This window comes from Cyclopterus lumpus, chromosome 6 (genome assembly GCF_009769545.1).
Source record: "Cyclopterus lumpus isolate fCycLum1 chromosome 6, fCycLum1.pri, whole genome shotgun sequence".
Classification (NCBI taxonomy): Eukaryota; Metazoa; Chordata; class Actinopteri; order Perciformes; family Cyclopteridae; genus Cyclopterus; species Cyclopterus lumpus.
Genome location: NC_046971.1, coordinates 18,047,713 through 18,063,044, shown reverse-complemented (window position 1 = coordinate 18,063,044; position 15,332 = coordinate 18,047,713). Strand labels below are relative to the sequence as shown.

Here is a 15,332-nt window from a genome sequence, read left to right as displayed (position 1 = left end):
CCCCCCTTCTTTCTCACCTTGTTATCTTCTCTAAGTGTTATCCACCAGGGAGCCCTGCTGCCTCCTGCTACATCACTTCTTACAACTGCCTTTGAAACACAAGTCTTTTCAGGGGAAACAAACTATTTTGTTCGGTTTTGTGGTGACTTTTTTATGTGTGTGCAACTCTCAGGGGAGTAGCAGCTTCAGCTCAGTGCATTGTGCCAAAAACGTTCAAATAGAGGTGGGTTTTTATATCACAGATGAGAACTAAACTCTCCTTCTCCCTCTATGACTGTTAAAACTCTCTTTTTTACCTCCACTCTGACCACGTCTGTTCAACCCGCTTAATGCCGAGTCTTCAGTGTGACATTACCCTGACTACCCTGAGCATATGAAAAACTGTACTTAACTGTACTTGTAGTAAAATATTACTTAATTGATTTATTTTTGGGGGATAATAAAAAAACACTTTGACATAAAGAACAGCTAATTTCTCTGGCAGTACAAAGAAAGCTAATTAAACAGATAAGTCCCTTCAGTGGTACTTTCTTCTTCCTTTCAGCATTTTTATAGACAAGGATGTGGATGAGTGTGGATTGCCTGCTGAAGACTGCATTTCTGTTTGAAAGCAGCTCCTGTGTCAGTGTGTAACTGGATTTAATGAGATGTGTGTCCTGTGCATTATAATATCTGATGCTGTGATTTGCCTGTGGGCTAGTCTGCTATATGCACATGCAGCTGCACTGACAAACTCAAACAAGCACATGGGCTTTCATATTCTGCACATGCAGCTACACGTGTGTGTGAATATATTGATCATTGTGTGCTGTTCCCATGGTTCCCATCTTTAAAAAGATAATCTCCTAATTCAGAGAGCTGTTGACATGACATGGGTATCATCTGCTTCTTCGTATGGGTTCTCAGATGTAGGTGTTTCAATCAAAACAAGGGGACACGATAAAACAATAGCCGCTGAATTACATTTTAAATAGATTTATTCAGTGCAGATAGGGTGCTTATTTCATCTGATCTGACGTTCACTTACACACTCCAACAAGGTGTATGTACTGTACATATCTATATCTATATTGCACCGTGTAGCAGATGTGTGTATTTCACCACAGATGGACATCATCTATCTTTCATACACGTGTTCCCTAGCCATTCGCTGCTCACGCATAAAGCATAACTAATTTTCACAATTTCAAGAGATTACTTAATTTCCCTCTAGTAGAAGTAATTTCAAAGAGACACAATAAGAGAAGGAACAAATGCAGAGAAAGTCAGCAAATATCAGAAGTTTTTCTCCCCCCTCGTTCTCTCTTAAGTACCACTCGTTCTTCTGAGAATATTATTGAGCTTATTCTTGCATTAAGTTTTATTCCATCGAAGCATATTTATTGGGGTATTTGCATAACGGAAAATTAGTTGTTATACAGGAATAGCTAAGAAATAGCATTGTGTCATGTTTCCTTTGACAGTGAAGCATATCACGCTGCTAACATGACCATTGCTGTGGCAACGCCTGTGAATACAAGTTCCAACTCAAGCATATTGCTTGATTATTTTACTGTTCCGCCTGTCATATGCAGTCATAATTAAATGAGGAAATCAATTTAGTACAGCTCGTTGTTTGGATCTGTATTATTCAAACAGTAATCTCTCTAAATAAATTATGCTTTCTGATTTTCCTGGCATGTATTTCTGCGGGTACCCTGCTGTGCATATTTCAATCAGCGAGAGACCAGTTAGATGAAGAAAGGATCATGTTTATTGTTAACAGATGATGTGAAATGATGAAGTCGCAGAGTCTATGAAGTCTCAGAGTCTTTGGCGCTTGGACTCTGCAGGGAGATTTGTAATTGAGGGCCGACTGCCCCGATCAGCAACTAGATAGACCCCCCCCGTGGAGTCCTGATAGAATGATGGGTTGAAGAAGCTGATGGATACGCGAAGACTGGGTGGAGATGGGGCGGTGGAGGGGTGCGTTACAGCAACGTGAATGAAGTGAAGGTAGAGAGACAGTCATATTTAAATGAGTCAGCAGCAAGATGATTGGCTAGCCATGTCATTGTTTTGTTGTGCTTATTGGACAGAGGGGACCAGCTGATCTACGCAGCTGGAGTCATGATTGACGGCACCGAATGTTGACAACGAGTAAACAATGAGTGAGCGTGTGTGAGAAATGATTGGCAGATGTATGAGGAATAAATGACGGGCTTGAGGGGTATGGTCTTCTTGACTGAACATACGCTTATAGCTTCATTTGTGAGCTGAGCCAAACACTGAAGTCGCTTGTCTTAATCCAGGTGTGAAAACCATGTTTTGTAGGTACAGGATGACTATTTTATGTATTTATGTGGCATTTCTTAGTGTCATCAGTATATACTTGTGTATGTATTATTAAATTATTAAATTATTATTATTAAAGCAGCCTGCTTGGTGTGAAGTCTGCAGAAAATTGGCAGGAAATCATACTGAATCAACACTGCATTACCAACAACATTGTCATGATCATCAAGGGTTGAAGCTATGAGGACACTGAGGTCACGGGTATAGTTTTTCTGGATATTCTGGGTTTTACGCAACCACGGGGAAGTTTACATTCTACTTAAAAAATATCTACATTTTGTAAAACTGATTCCTGACAAAACTGTGGCTATTTTTAGATACAATTCTGAATTATTTCACCATACTTTTATTCCTAGCAGTATTTAGAGAGCTATGAAACAACATTCAGAGTTTCGATGTTGGTCCATAATTTCCTATTAATTTTGTAGGAGGTTTTCTGGAAATAAATAATCTATATAATCTAGCAAATTCAGATAAAATAGAGACAAAGTGGAATTTAAATGCACATGCAAATGCTCACATGCTCCGTTTGAATTAAACTGCAGGAAAATAATTGAATTGCTAATTAAATAAATAATATATAAAAGATTTAAATAATGAAAGCTATCTAGATATTTGGGTGAGGTGGGAGTGGAGGACTAATTCAGTACATAGTTATTATAATATCAGAGGAAAATATAAAATGAAAGCATAATCTGAACAGGCTTCCATCGCTAGTGATGGCCTTGAGCTCACATATGTATTTTTCAATATATCACAGTTGTTACTCCCTTGTTTTCCTGTACCTACATTTAAGTACCAGTAGGAACTGGTACGTATTCATATGTGCTGATTCGTACAGCAATAGTACACTGAGTTAAGGAAACTTACATTGTGAGTCACGGGCCAATGGTATTGTTCCTAATTCTCCCTGTGTGGATGCAAATAGATTATTGTCTCTGTGTTCTTAATGATGCAGATACAAACTTCCTCTTCACGGACAAGCAATAGGTGTATTCCCTCTGACCTGGAGGGTCAGTTAAGCTTGGCTCTGGCTAGGGATCTGTAGTGGTCGGATTTTTGATGATCAGCTTCTGTAATTGTGCTGGGGTCTGCCCGTGAATAATATCTTCCTGGTAATTTAATAACTTCTGCAATCTGACAGTGAGACACCACTGGATCTCACAACCTTCTAGACTACCACATCCGTGATAAACCTCTGCGTTTCTAACCTCGGGTCACATTGACCTGCATACATCTTTACCTGTCCGAGAGATAATGCACGTACACACATCTGTCCCTAGTCTCAGCCTCACCACTTGGGTACTCACGCCCGGTCCTCAGTGTACACTTGTTTACAGTTACTCTCTGTAGCCCTTCCTTGGCTTTCATGCACACTCTGAGCCCATCAGATGTGAGTTTTTCTTCACCTCTGATTTAGAGGATACCACAACTCATTAGTGTATGTATACTTTGTATTGGTGATTGATAATCTATAGGATTATTGATACAAATACATGAGGTTACGTTCAGTCTAATTCAAGAAGACATTTTCTTAACACACATCACACTGTTGTTGTTGTCTTGAACTCTGCAGACTACAAGCTGCTGACACCTATTGCTTTATGAAAATGAGAAGTGTCAAGAGATGAAGATAAGAATTAGATTATCGCATTTTCAAAGATATCTTTTGAGATCAAGACTTCGTTCCACTTGTCTCCCACTCACTTGCGCATGAGCACACATGCGCACGCACACACACACACATTCACACACAATTATCTTATTTGAATAAAACATCATTAACAAATAATCTGATTGACCAACAGGGGGAGCTACTTACTAGTTGGTCCACTTTGGTTATTTAAATTCCTCATATTGAAGTAAGTGAAACATGTTTTGGTATAAATGCGGCATCACGTCATAATTTTTTCTATATTTGATGTTATAAATTAAAGTGCACCTTCTATATACAGTATTTAATAAGAATGGATTCATTGTGATCCCAAAATGCTATTGTTTATACTTTAATTTACCTTTTTATGTAACAGACCATACACACTAGATTTACGTACCAGCTCTGATCCATTTTACAAAAGATTCCTGATGCTGATCTCTCAAGTAAAATTAAACAATTTATCAGAATTTAGTTTTTGCTGCTGGGAATCCTTTCAAGGGCCCCAAATATCCCTGGCAATATTCTGAGAAGCAGTACTGCACCATATTACTTAACTTTCCTCAACAAGGGAAATTACAACAAGTAACAAGTAATTAATTACCCAACAGACAACCACTAGTCCCATACATATGAACAGTTATCCATTCCACCAGTGACATGCAACACAAGTCTCGTATGGCATACATAGCATTTTCAATTTCACGGAGACGTCCATCTCTGGAGCGGGCCCCTCATAACGATATTACTAAACGACCCCTTCCATCACACGGGGGCTGAAACCCGGCACACTGTGGAACTTGAGCCCTACACCCGAGTGGATGTTGCCTGTGTAGGACAGATCCCAGTCTGGTCCACACACTCCCCACCCAGACTGTGCAGACTAAAGACTATTGCTCTTAAGTATTCAGCCCCAACCACCCTAATGCAAAGAGAGGGTTTCACCAAAGACGTGGCTTCCTCAGGCTATTCAGGAGGAATCAGAAGAAATCTACCGACACCTAAACCAAAGGTACCCTGACTCGATTGGGGAGCAAAATCCAAAACACTAATTAGCAGATACAACCCCAGTATTCTATATTGTTTTCAATAAAACCTACAATCAAGATGCTAGTAGAACAAAACTAGAAAGAAAAATACCACATGTATTTCCCTTGCTCTGATCATCAGGTGTTGTTGTGGCAAAAAGACGAGCAGAGACGTTGATTTGGAGTAGCAACCCAGCGGGAAGTGTTTTAATGAGCACAAGGCAACATTCAAAAAGTCCAACACATCCAATGTTTCTATATATATAGTCAGCATATATTTATAGTGTAAATTCAGCCCTCCCATCAGACCTTTCACCAATCAAATCAGTCGTTGGAGTCAGTAACCATTGGAGTAACCGTTGGAGTCCTGCTTCCCAAACATGTTGTGTTCTTTCGGGGTGTCCCTCGGGACCAAGCTTACCGAAAGGACCTGGCACACCATTTACACCGTTTAGGTCAAGATGCCCTTGTTGCAGAACACGCAAATCATTTATGGGAAGTTTATGATGCAGTCATTCTTCTTTCTATTAAAGTCCCAATCTTTAGGAAACATGTTACAAAACCAGATGTTCCCAACATAACAAGTTACATAAATGGTTTTCTGATGGCTAACTGAGTTTTGAACAACTCCTTTCACAATCCACGGGTTTTCCCCCCCCCAGCACCAAGGAATGAGCACACTTAGGGTAATGTTTGGCAAGATACTTTATTACGTGTCTCTGCTCTCCCGGTCCCCTGCATCCATCTCTATTGCACCTGATATAGGGGAGGGACACAATACCCCTGATCCCCTACAGCTGAGGCCAATTAGGCCTCTTCCTGGAACCTGTTCCCTGAGCCACTCCCCATCCCCCCTCCGCAGCTGAGCCTAACCACGGCCCAGACACCACAGAGTTCAAACTACGTTATATGATGATTTTCTCCAACAGTGTAAGAAGCCTGAGAAAAACAACAGCAGATGTTCGATTATGTGTGTGTTCCACCGGGTGGGCAAGCGGACTGTGGTGGCTGATTCGACTTCACGCTGGCTCGATGATGATATACACTTGATTATCTATCTGCTATGTGACCACTAGTGAGACGTGTTGTGGCAAAATGACGGGAAGAGATGTAGATATGCAGTTGCAGCCCAGTGGGAAGTGTTTTAATGAGCACGAGGCAACATTCAACAAGTCCAATGTATTAGAATTTTCAGCATATATTTATACTGTAAATTCAGCCCTCCGAGGAGACTTTCCACCAATCAAACCCGGTTTCCCACACAGCTCCTTGTGACTTTCCTCTATTTGTCTCTCTAGCTGTTGGATTGTGGCGGTTGCAGTGTTGTGGCATTCCTTCACCTCTTCCTCCATGTCATTAATCATGGTCCGAATTAACTCTCCTCTCGACTCTCTCCTCGCCCCCTCCTTGCTGCCCCATACCCAGCCAGTAAGACTCCTCTCTTTTCCTGTGGTCTCGTTTCGAGACAAATTCCTGCAGTTCTCGAATAGTCCTGCAGCTGTTCCATTTAGTCAGCTTTTGCTTTTCTTTCTTTTAGTTCAGCTAACCCATCTCTTACATTGTTCCTGTAGCGATGACCTTTAACCTTAAACTAATTAATTGTTTCTAGTTCTAATTCTCTTTTCTTCAGACGTTTCTTACTTTTATCTTTTGGTTTGTAATCCTTGATTCTTAGTTCCTTAGTTCTCACACAAACTCACATCAAATGTGCCTTCTTTCAGCCAGGATGGATCTAGTCCTTTTGTGCGTTTTGCCCACTTCCCTGAAAGACTCTGGACATCCTTTGCATATTCTAGGTTCTTGATCCCCACAATAGCTACTGGTGTCACACTCATTTCCCCCCTTTTGTTTTGTTTTATTTATTTATTTCACCAACTTACAACAAATTCCAAGTCAAAAGGCCAGTTTATTTCTCATTAATGCTGGTGTAAATGAGTATGCTACTGCTGCATTTATACAGATTACACTTGTGCTGTTTATTTTGTCAAATAATTAGATTGCTTTTATTAACTTTAAATAGTATTGTACGATAATATAGGATATTGCGATTCTTCACTTCAGGTCATTTAGGAACATACTATGAACAATGTCTCTACATATGATGGTGTTTGCTCCTAATCAGCTCCAGGAAAATCCCCCTCCTTTGCTCATCTACTACTAACAGTCGTGCACACACATCTGGGTGCCTGGCCAACACACAGAAGACGGAAAAGTGACACATTTAACTCAAATTTAACGCTTTGAGCTTGTGCACTGTTGAAGATTCTCTTTGTACTACAGCAACTCAAATCACAAAAAAAGCTGCTACGTCCATGACTTCACTTTTTTCACTTTTAGCTGTGGTTTGTTGTGACTTTCGTGTTGGAATTATTACTACCTGTGGTTTTGCCATCATGTTGTGGCAAAATGCTGAGAAGAGACGTTGATTTGGAGTAGCAACCCAGCAGGAAGTGTTTTAATGAGCACAAGGCAACATTCAATAAGTCCAATGTATTAGAATTTTCAGCATATATATATATATATATATATATATATATATATATATATATATATATATATATATATATATATATATATATATATATATATATATATATATATATATATATTTTATAAATCCAGCCCTCCGATGAGACTTTCGACCAATCAAACCAGTCGGTTGAATCAATAACCAAAACCAGATGTGTTTATCATAACAAGTTACATACACCGTTTTTTTATCAATCTCAATGTAGGGTGTTCAAACTATGTTATATGATGATTTTCTTCAACAGACGCCACAGGATCTCACCGGCAGGAACTTAAACAAACACCCACAGAACACGTGTGTCACGTGTAGCCACCGAGAGACAGGACCCAAACACTGACAACGTTGAAAATAAACTTTATTCTTCACTTAACCAGTGGAATTAGTTAATTTGAGGAATAACAGATAACAACAGGTCTAACACACGCAATCACTAGGGATCTAACCAGGACGGACCAACACTGGGGAACGAGACAAACAGGGTTTAAATACACTAGGTGCAGGTGATTGGACACAGGAGGAAACAATCAGGAACAGGGCAGAGAATCACAGGGACAGGAAGTGCAGAGAAACAGAGGACACGAGAGACGGGGACTTTAAAATAAAAAACAGGAATCAAGACACAAAAACTCCAGATCCTGACAAAGAGAGATTTACTTCACATGGGTTTATTTGCAACTCACAGATTACAAGCAAACCAAGTTAGTCCGGAATCAACTGAACATTCACAGTATACTTTATAGTCTCATGATGCGTCAACCTCCCCGACCTCCTCAGCGTCTACCTCCCTTTCTGCTAATCTTTTCATAAAGCATGCCTTAACGTGTAACATTGGGGGTTTCTTAAATCAGCTGTTCATCATCTATCATCACCCGACCCTCAACTGTTTTTTTAATTTTTTATTTCAATCTTCCACACCTACGTAAGTCTACCCCCCAGTAGAGCACATACACATATTCAAGCATCTATCAAAACCTCTGGGTCTAGATGTTTGCCTCATCACATCCCCTGTGGGGCTTGTTGGGACCGATCAAGGTTGTGATTGAGGTTCATATGTTGTTCAACAGTCGCAAGAGCGCAATTCAGGATTACTGATGGTTTAGACTGGGAGCCTCTAGTCCCCTGATTGACAATATACGTTTCAGTTCTCTATGTGAGGTCCTGGGACAGGAATGTCGTATGTGTACAGATTGTAAAGCCCTCCGAGGCAAATTTGTAATTTGTGATATTGGGCTATACAAAATAAACTGAATTGAATTGGATGTCCTGGCACTCTTTCTATCGTCACATGTCCTAGCTGGGTCACGGTGAACCATATATATAGTGGAGGTATAGACTGTTTCATACATTTGTCTGAAGAAGGTTTTGGAAGACACGTACAAAGAGAGGTAGAAGCTGAAGAGGTCTCTGGGGGCCGATAAGTCAATTGCAGATTCAGAATATAAAGTGTGGTGCATGTGTTTGTACATTCAGTTGACTCCAGAACGATCCCGTCCCTCTTGTGTTCTCTGGGTGTTCGTTTACTGAGGTCCTGTCTGTGAGATCCGGTGGTGTCTCACTAGTAGATAGTTGTCAAGTTTACAGGTAATACGTTTTTAATAAGTGAAACATCATCAAGCCAGCATAACAACAAACCAACCACAACATGTGACAACAATCATTTCTTAGAGATGTGCCATCGGTAGTCAAGTTACACCCACACTCCAGAGATATATTATTCAAGATATATTATTATTATTAGTCAGATAGCAGTCAAGTTTAAAGTTAATAAGGTTTTATAGTAAGTTAAACATCATCAAGCCAGCATAATGAAAAACCACCTCGGAGGTTAAAGCATGAAGTGCTTTGTCTCCGCATTCCTGTCTGGGATGTGGGAAGGGAGACAGAAGATGTACTGCAGTAAAGAGGGAGGTGAGGAACGTTTCACTTAATTTATAACCCTAATACAAGGTTTGTTGATCCTCTTTGGGGAAAAGTTGCTTTCACCAGGGGTAGTTCATCAAATAGGAGTAGCACTTTTACTTCTTGAAGTAATGCGAGTTGTGGGTGTCTGGTCAAAGAGATCATCAAAAGAGAGGGACGGAGCAAAGGGAAATTAATCTAAGGATCCCGGTATTTAATGCAATACTGAGGAGGAATATATGTGAATTTTGTGAAAAATCATGACAGAGGGAAGAAAAGCATTGTAATATGCAATAACCTTGCCTAACATGTTCAGATTGGTAAAAAAAAAAAGGTTAAATGCTTGATTTTGACATTAACTCAGGCCAGTTGTACCAGTGTGTCTGAAAAAAAAAAGAGTACACACATCGATCTGGTATGGAACGTGTCAATATAAGTAGTATTAATTGACAGTGTAGAGGAAAAATTATCATTAACCTTTGTATTAAATGCTACTCTCCGTGTTATATTGTTCTTTTGGCCCGAGGGAGAGCATTACCGTCTGGCTCCACTGAACTTCGACTAAACCGATGTTGTCTGATTCCCTTTTTTGCCAAGGGGCATAATAAAAACTTCTGATTTTGCATACAAAATGTGTTTGTCACTATGCCTAATCTGTATACCACACTGATGTGATATTGAAATATAGCCTAGTCTGCATATTAACCTTTTCCCGTCTGTCCAAGCCAAGAGTATGCCTTCATTTAGGAAAGTCCCATGTTCTTTAATAAGTTTGTATGATTAGACATATCTAATCCTTTGCATGCACAGCGAGAAGCCGACACAGCAAGGGAAAATGCATTGAGTTACATTTATTTTATTTTTTTGTTCTTTTCTTCGTTCATTGTTTGCCATTAATTCAGTGCTACTAGGTAACACTTAGTAAATTAACAACCAAGAAACGTAATTTGAATTCACACCCAGCTTGACTCTTCCAACAACATATACTACATCACTACTAATTCACATTGTACTCTGTACGACTAAATGAGAAAAGGCCTGGCAAGAAATAGCCACGCATATTTTCTGAAAATGTAATATCGTATCCATCCATCCATCCATTATCACCCGCTTATCCGGGGTCGGGTCGCGGTGGCAGCAGGTTCAGCAGGCCGACCCAGGCTTCCCTCTCACCTGCAACACTTTCCAGCTCATTCTGGGGGATCCCGAGGCGTTCCAAGGCCAGCCGGGAGATATAATCCCTCCAGCGTGTCCTCGGTCTTTCCCGGGGCCTCCTACCAGTTGGACGTGCCCGGAAAACCTCTAATGGGAGGCGTCCAGGAGGCATCCTGACTAGATGCCCGAACCACCTCAGCTGACTCCTTTCGACACAAAGGAGCAGCGACTCGACTCCAAGCTCCCCCCTGATGTCCGAGCTCCTTACCCTATCTCTAAGGCTGAGCCCGGCCACCCTACGGAGGAAGCTCATTTCGGCCGCTTGTATCCGAGATCTCGTTCTTTCGGTCACGACCCAGAGTTCGTGACCATAGGTGAGGGTTGGAACGTAGACCGACCAGTAAATGGAGAGCTTTGCCTTCCGGCTCAGCTCCCTCTTCACCAAGACGGACCGGTACAGCGCCTGTTTTACTGCTGCAGCCGCACCGATCCGCCTGTCGATCTCCCGCTCCACCTTACCCTCACTCGTGAACAAGACCCCGAGATACGTGAACCCCTTCGCTTGGGGTAGGCAGTTTGCCCCACTGAATGCTGGAGGTCACGGTCCGAGGAGGCAAACAGGACCACATCATCCGCAAACAGCAGAGAGGCGATCCCGAGACTCCCGAACCGGATCCTCTCCGCCCCCTGGCTGTGCCTAGATATCCTGTCCATGAAGGTCACAAACAGGACCGGTGATAAAGGGCAGCCCTGGCGGAGGCCAACACCCACCGGGAACGTGTCTGACTTACTACCGAGGAGACGAACACAGCTCCTACTACAGGCGTACAGAGACCGGATGGCCCGTGCCAACGGGTCCGGCACCCCATACTCCCGCAGCACCCCCCACAAAAAACCCCGAGGGACCCGGTCGAAAGCCTTCTCCAGGTCGAAAGCCTTCTCCAGGTCTAATATCATATCAATTTAGTATTTTTCAGAGAGAAGTCATGTAGTCTAAATCATCTTCCTCAGCAGCACAGAACTTTAAATTCCTTTTTTAACCGTTAGATTGTAGGCCTCTGGAACTAGTAAATCATATGTGATAAGATAAAAAGATGCCTGATTTGAAACTAATGTTGATTATTATATTTGCTAATAACAAACAAAGGTCAGTGTTTTTCTGATATCTTTAATCTGCAGACTGTGAACATATTGTTACTCTTGCCCCACTGACTCAAGGACCGGAGGCTCAAGGTTGCAACTCCGATATGAAATTGCTACGTCCACCGGCCCTGAAAGACAGCTGCCATCTATAAAAACAATCCCTGAGCAGATCTGTAAGTGTGCTGGTTCCAGCCACAGGGGTGAGCTCTGGGTTACGACAATGTCAGGAAGAAAACTATCCATTAAGTCTCCTCCACCTCCTCCATCAAAAAGCAATACCTTTACACAAGATGAGAACGTAAGAGGTGCTGTAACAGCCTCAGGCGCCAGTCCCTCATGCCACTGAACAAACAGTGTGTAGCATATGACACACACACGCACACACACACCGTGTCATTTTCACATTATAGAACATAGTCTCCTAGATTCATGATTAATGTTCACTATCACCTCTCATGACAACTATGGAAACTCTGTTCCATGCTTCAGTTTAATGCACAACACATATGCTGTTTGTAGTTTATTTTACTTCTTTCCATTGTATGCTTTTCTTTCCTTGTGTGTCCAGGTCTCACGTTGGATTGAATCTGTGTCTTGTTTTGGTGTTCTTCTTTTTGCGTGTGTGAATATTTAGACAACCAGATTAGATTGTTAATGTCAAAATCAGATCAAATCAATCGTTTGACTGGTCACACTGCACTGATGAAGATTGTAAAATAAGATAAAGGAGGGGCTGTTCGGCTTTTCATCCCTTTCAATAAAAATCTAAAATATACATCAAGCCTATCCTATCGTGTTGTGTGTAATACTGTTCATCATCAGAGATACGAATAGCTGTGGGGGAAAACAGTGAACAGATACATGTGTCATCATACACGATGAGATACACTATACTTTATTGTCCCACGGGGAATTAGTCTCGGGCTCCAAGCCGCTGCACTGTTTACATTGCGATGCATTCATAAACACGAAACACACGATGTTTCTCTTAGAACATATTTCCTCGTTACCTCTCTCGCATGGAAAAGACGCAAATGAGAGAAACGGGGATACAATTAAGAGACTTGGGACAGGGCACCCACTGTGGAGGAACCGTGTGGTTTGTTTTAAAGCGGAACGAAGATTGCGTGCGTTCTGTTTCTGAGGGCGATGCAAGAGTTCTGTCCGACATTATTTATCATCCGTGTGGAAAACAACCTCAGATAGTCGCACGAGCCTCAGCTGAGCACATTTCACGGGTGTACTCACCTGTCAGTATGTTGACGTATCGAGGCGTTAATCTCTCCTGACACCGACACCCGGTCGGTATAAGTATCACCGGTTTACGGTTTAAGAAGCGACCGTGTTAACTGGCGGCTTTGAACCAACGCGTCCGTTGTTTTCGTAGTTGTTGAAAATAGGAAGAGAACACGTAGCTGCCATCGTGAATGCCGCATTGTTTAATTTGTATAGTATATATTATTATGTATATGAGAGGGGTTGACACTTCATTACAAAATTAAACCAAGCGGCATTCACGAGGACCGCTATACGTGAAAAGTCGCCAGTTAACAGGGTCGCTTGTTAAACCGTAACACCGGGCAGCTCCGCGGTCACCGTGACGCACCGACGCAGCTCGCAGTGTTCCCGGTGTCTGACCATGTTGGGACCTCTGACGCCTAGAAGTCGTTTTATTGAAGTGTTTCTCAAAGCGTTTGCGCAGACAAACAGACCTCGGTGTGCCTCAACCAGCCGCCAGCCGGAGCACATCCGCACATTTATTTCAGAGAACACGGAAGTAGTTGGAAAGCAAAGTTTGACGCCAGAGATTAAACTGAGGCTCTTCACCCCGACCTGCAGATTCTGGAGGGAAAGACCCGAGCTGTGGCCGTTTGATGACCCGTACTGGGCCATATACTGGCCAGGAGGTCAAGCGCTCTCACGGTAACGGTTTAGCCCCACGATAGTCAGCTGTTTGACGTGTGTGAGTTGCTGCTGTTAAGTGTCACACACACACACACACACATATCCTGTGCAGATATCTCCTGGATAACCCTGCAGTGTGTCGGAGTAAGACGGTTCTGGATCTGGGCAGCGGCTGTGGAGCCTCAGCCATCGCTGCAACACTATGTGGTGCTGCTCATGTAGTTGCCAATGACATTGACACTGGTATGCATCTATATGTATTTTGATTCATAATGTTACATCAATGCATACAGACATCCACTACATGCAGAGACGAGGCCCGACTGCACTGTCATTGGACCCTGTAGCAAAAATGTGCTGTCGGGCCCCTCCTACCATCGTGGATCTTTTAACAACAGAAAAACAAAGTTATAAAATCATAATGCTGAGAGTGTCTCATTGTAGGTCCATTACACTCAAATATACAATAACTAATTTGAGATGACTGCTGTCAACCTGATGCTTGAGGTCAAACTGTTTGGGTAGGGCCAAAGCAGTACATTTTAATTCAACTAAGTTCACTGTAGTGAAGTCATCATTTTGACTTTCATGAAAATGGGATTTACAGTGGTGTCAGACTTATTTAAACATAGTAACACAGCATATATCAATACATGAAATGAAAGTTGAAAATTAATTCTTACTAAATAATTTGACATTTTCTTTCTTGTTCCTTGACTTGTTTATGTTTATACAGTCACAACTGTTTTGATTAGAATAAGTTAGTTTGATAGCATTCTTTGAAAGAGACTTATTTTCTTTATTTTGAAACGCTACCAGTGATTACATTGTTTTGGAAAAAATTATATTAAGAATACAGTATTTTGTGTTTTAAACTCCGACATCAGAATTGAGCTGAAGCAAATAAAATACAGAACATGATCGCTGAGTCTGTTCAGTCAGGGCAATAGAAGGTACAGTTTGAATGGCAAAGACTGGTTTGTCTTTCAGTTGCAGCTGTCGCGACCCACATGAACTGTGAGCTTAATGGCCTGCAGCCTCCTGTTTGTCTGAGCCACAACATGATTGGCTCGCCACCCAAGGGCTTTGACCTGATCCTCCTGGGGGACATGTTCTATGACGAGGCCCTCGCCACCAGCCTTCACAGCTGGCTGGATCACTGCATCCGCACCCACGGCACCAAAGTCCTGATCGGAGATCCTGGAAGAGCCCAGTTTGAAGAACACCGCATCCGAAGACTCTTGCGTCAGCTGGCTCAGTTTGAGTTGCCTGAGTCTGTCCGAGAGGAGAACTATGGTCTGACCTGCAGCAGTGTTTGGTGCTATCACCCTGAACTCTCAGGACCTTAGAGGATCCTCCGTGCCTTCTTGTTTGAATGTGGACACATGTACTGACTGTGAGGCTAAAGGTTGTACCTGAATACAAGTATCTTGGAGTACTTTTTTATTCCAAATTATCATTAAAATCTCAGGTAAAAAAAAGGTCTAAAATCAGGTCAGATTTAATCTATCAAATTTCAGGTTCACATGAAACTACATGTCAACAGAGGCAGCTCAGACATACATGCTTCCTGTGGTTGTTTCCCATTTCACTTACTGTTTAACAACCTGGTCACAGGCCAGTACTCTAAAACCACTACAGTCATTGTATAAACGTACACTCAAAATCCTTGATAAAAAATGTG

At 41.9% G+C, this 15,332-nt stretch overlaps 1 protein-coding gene across 1 annotated transcript; it reads left to right on the top strand.

Annotated features, from left to right (window-relative positions):
* The first annotated feature begins 12,902 nt into the window (after nt 1-12,902).
* On the top strand, nt 12,903-15,068 carry etfbkmt (electron transfer flavoprotein subunit beta lysine methyltransferase). Its single transcript, XM_034535812.1, has 3 exons — nt 12,903-13,666; nt 13,761-13,891; nt 14,639-15,068. The coding sequence occupies exons 1-3, from the start codon at nt 13,383-13,385 to the stop codon at nt 14,995-14,997; spliced, it is 774 nt and encodes a 257-aa protein (XP_034391703.1). The 5' UTR covers nt 12,903-13,382; the 3' UTR covers nt 14,998-15,068.
* Nucleotides 15,069-15,332: the final 264 nt, after the last annotated feature.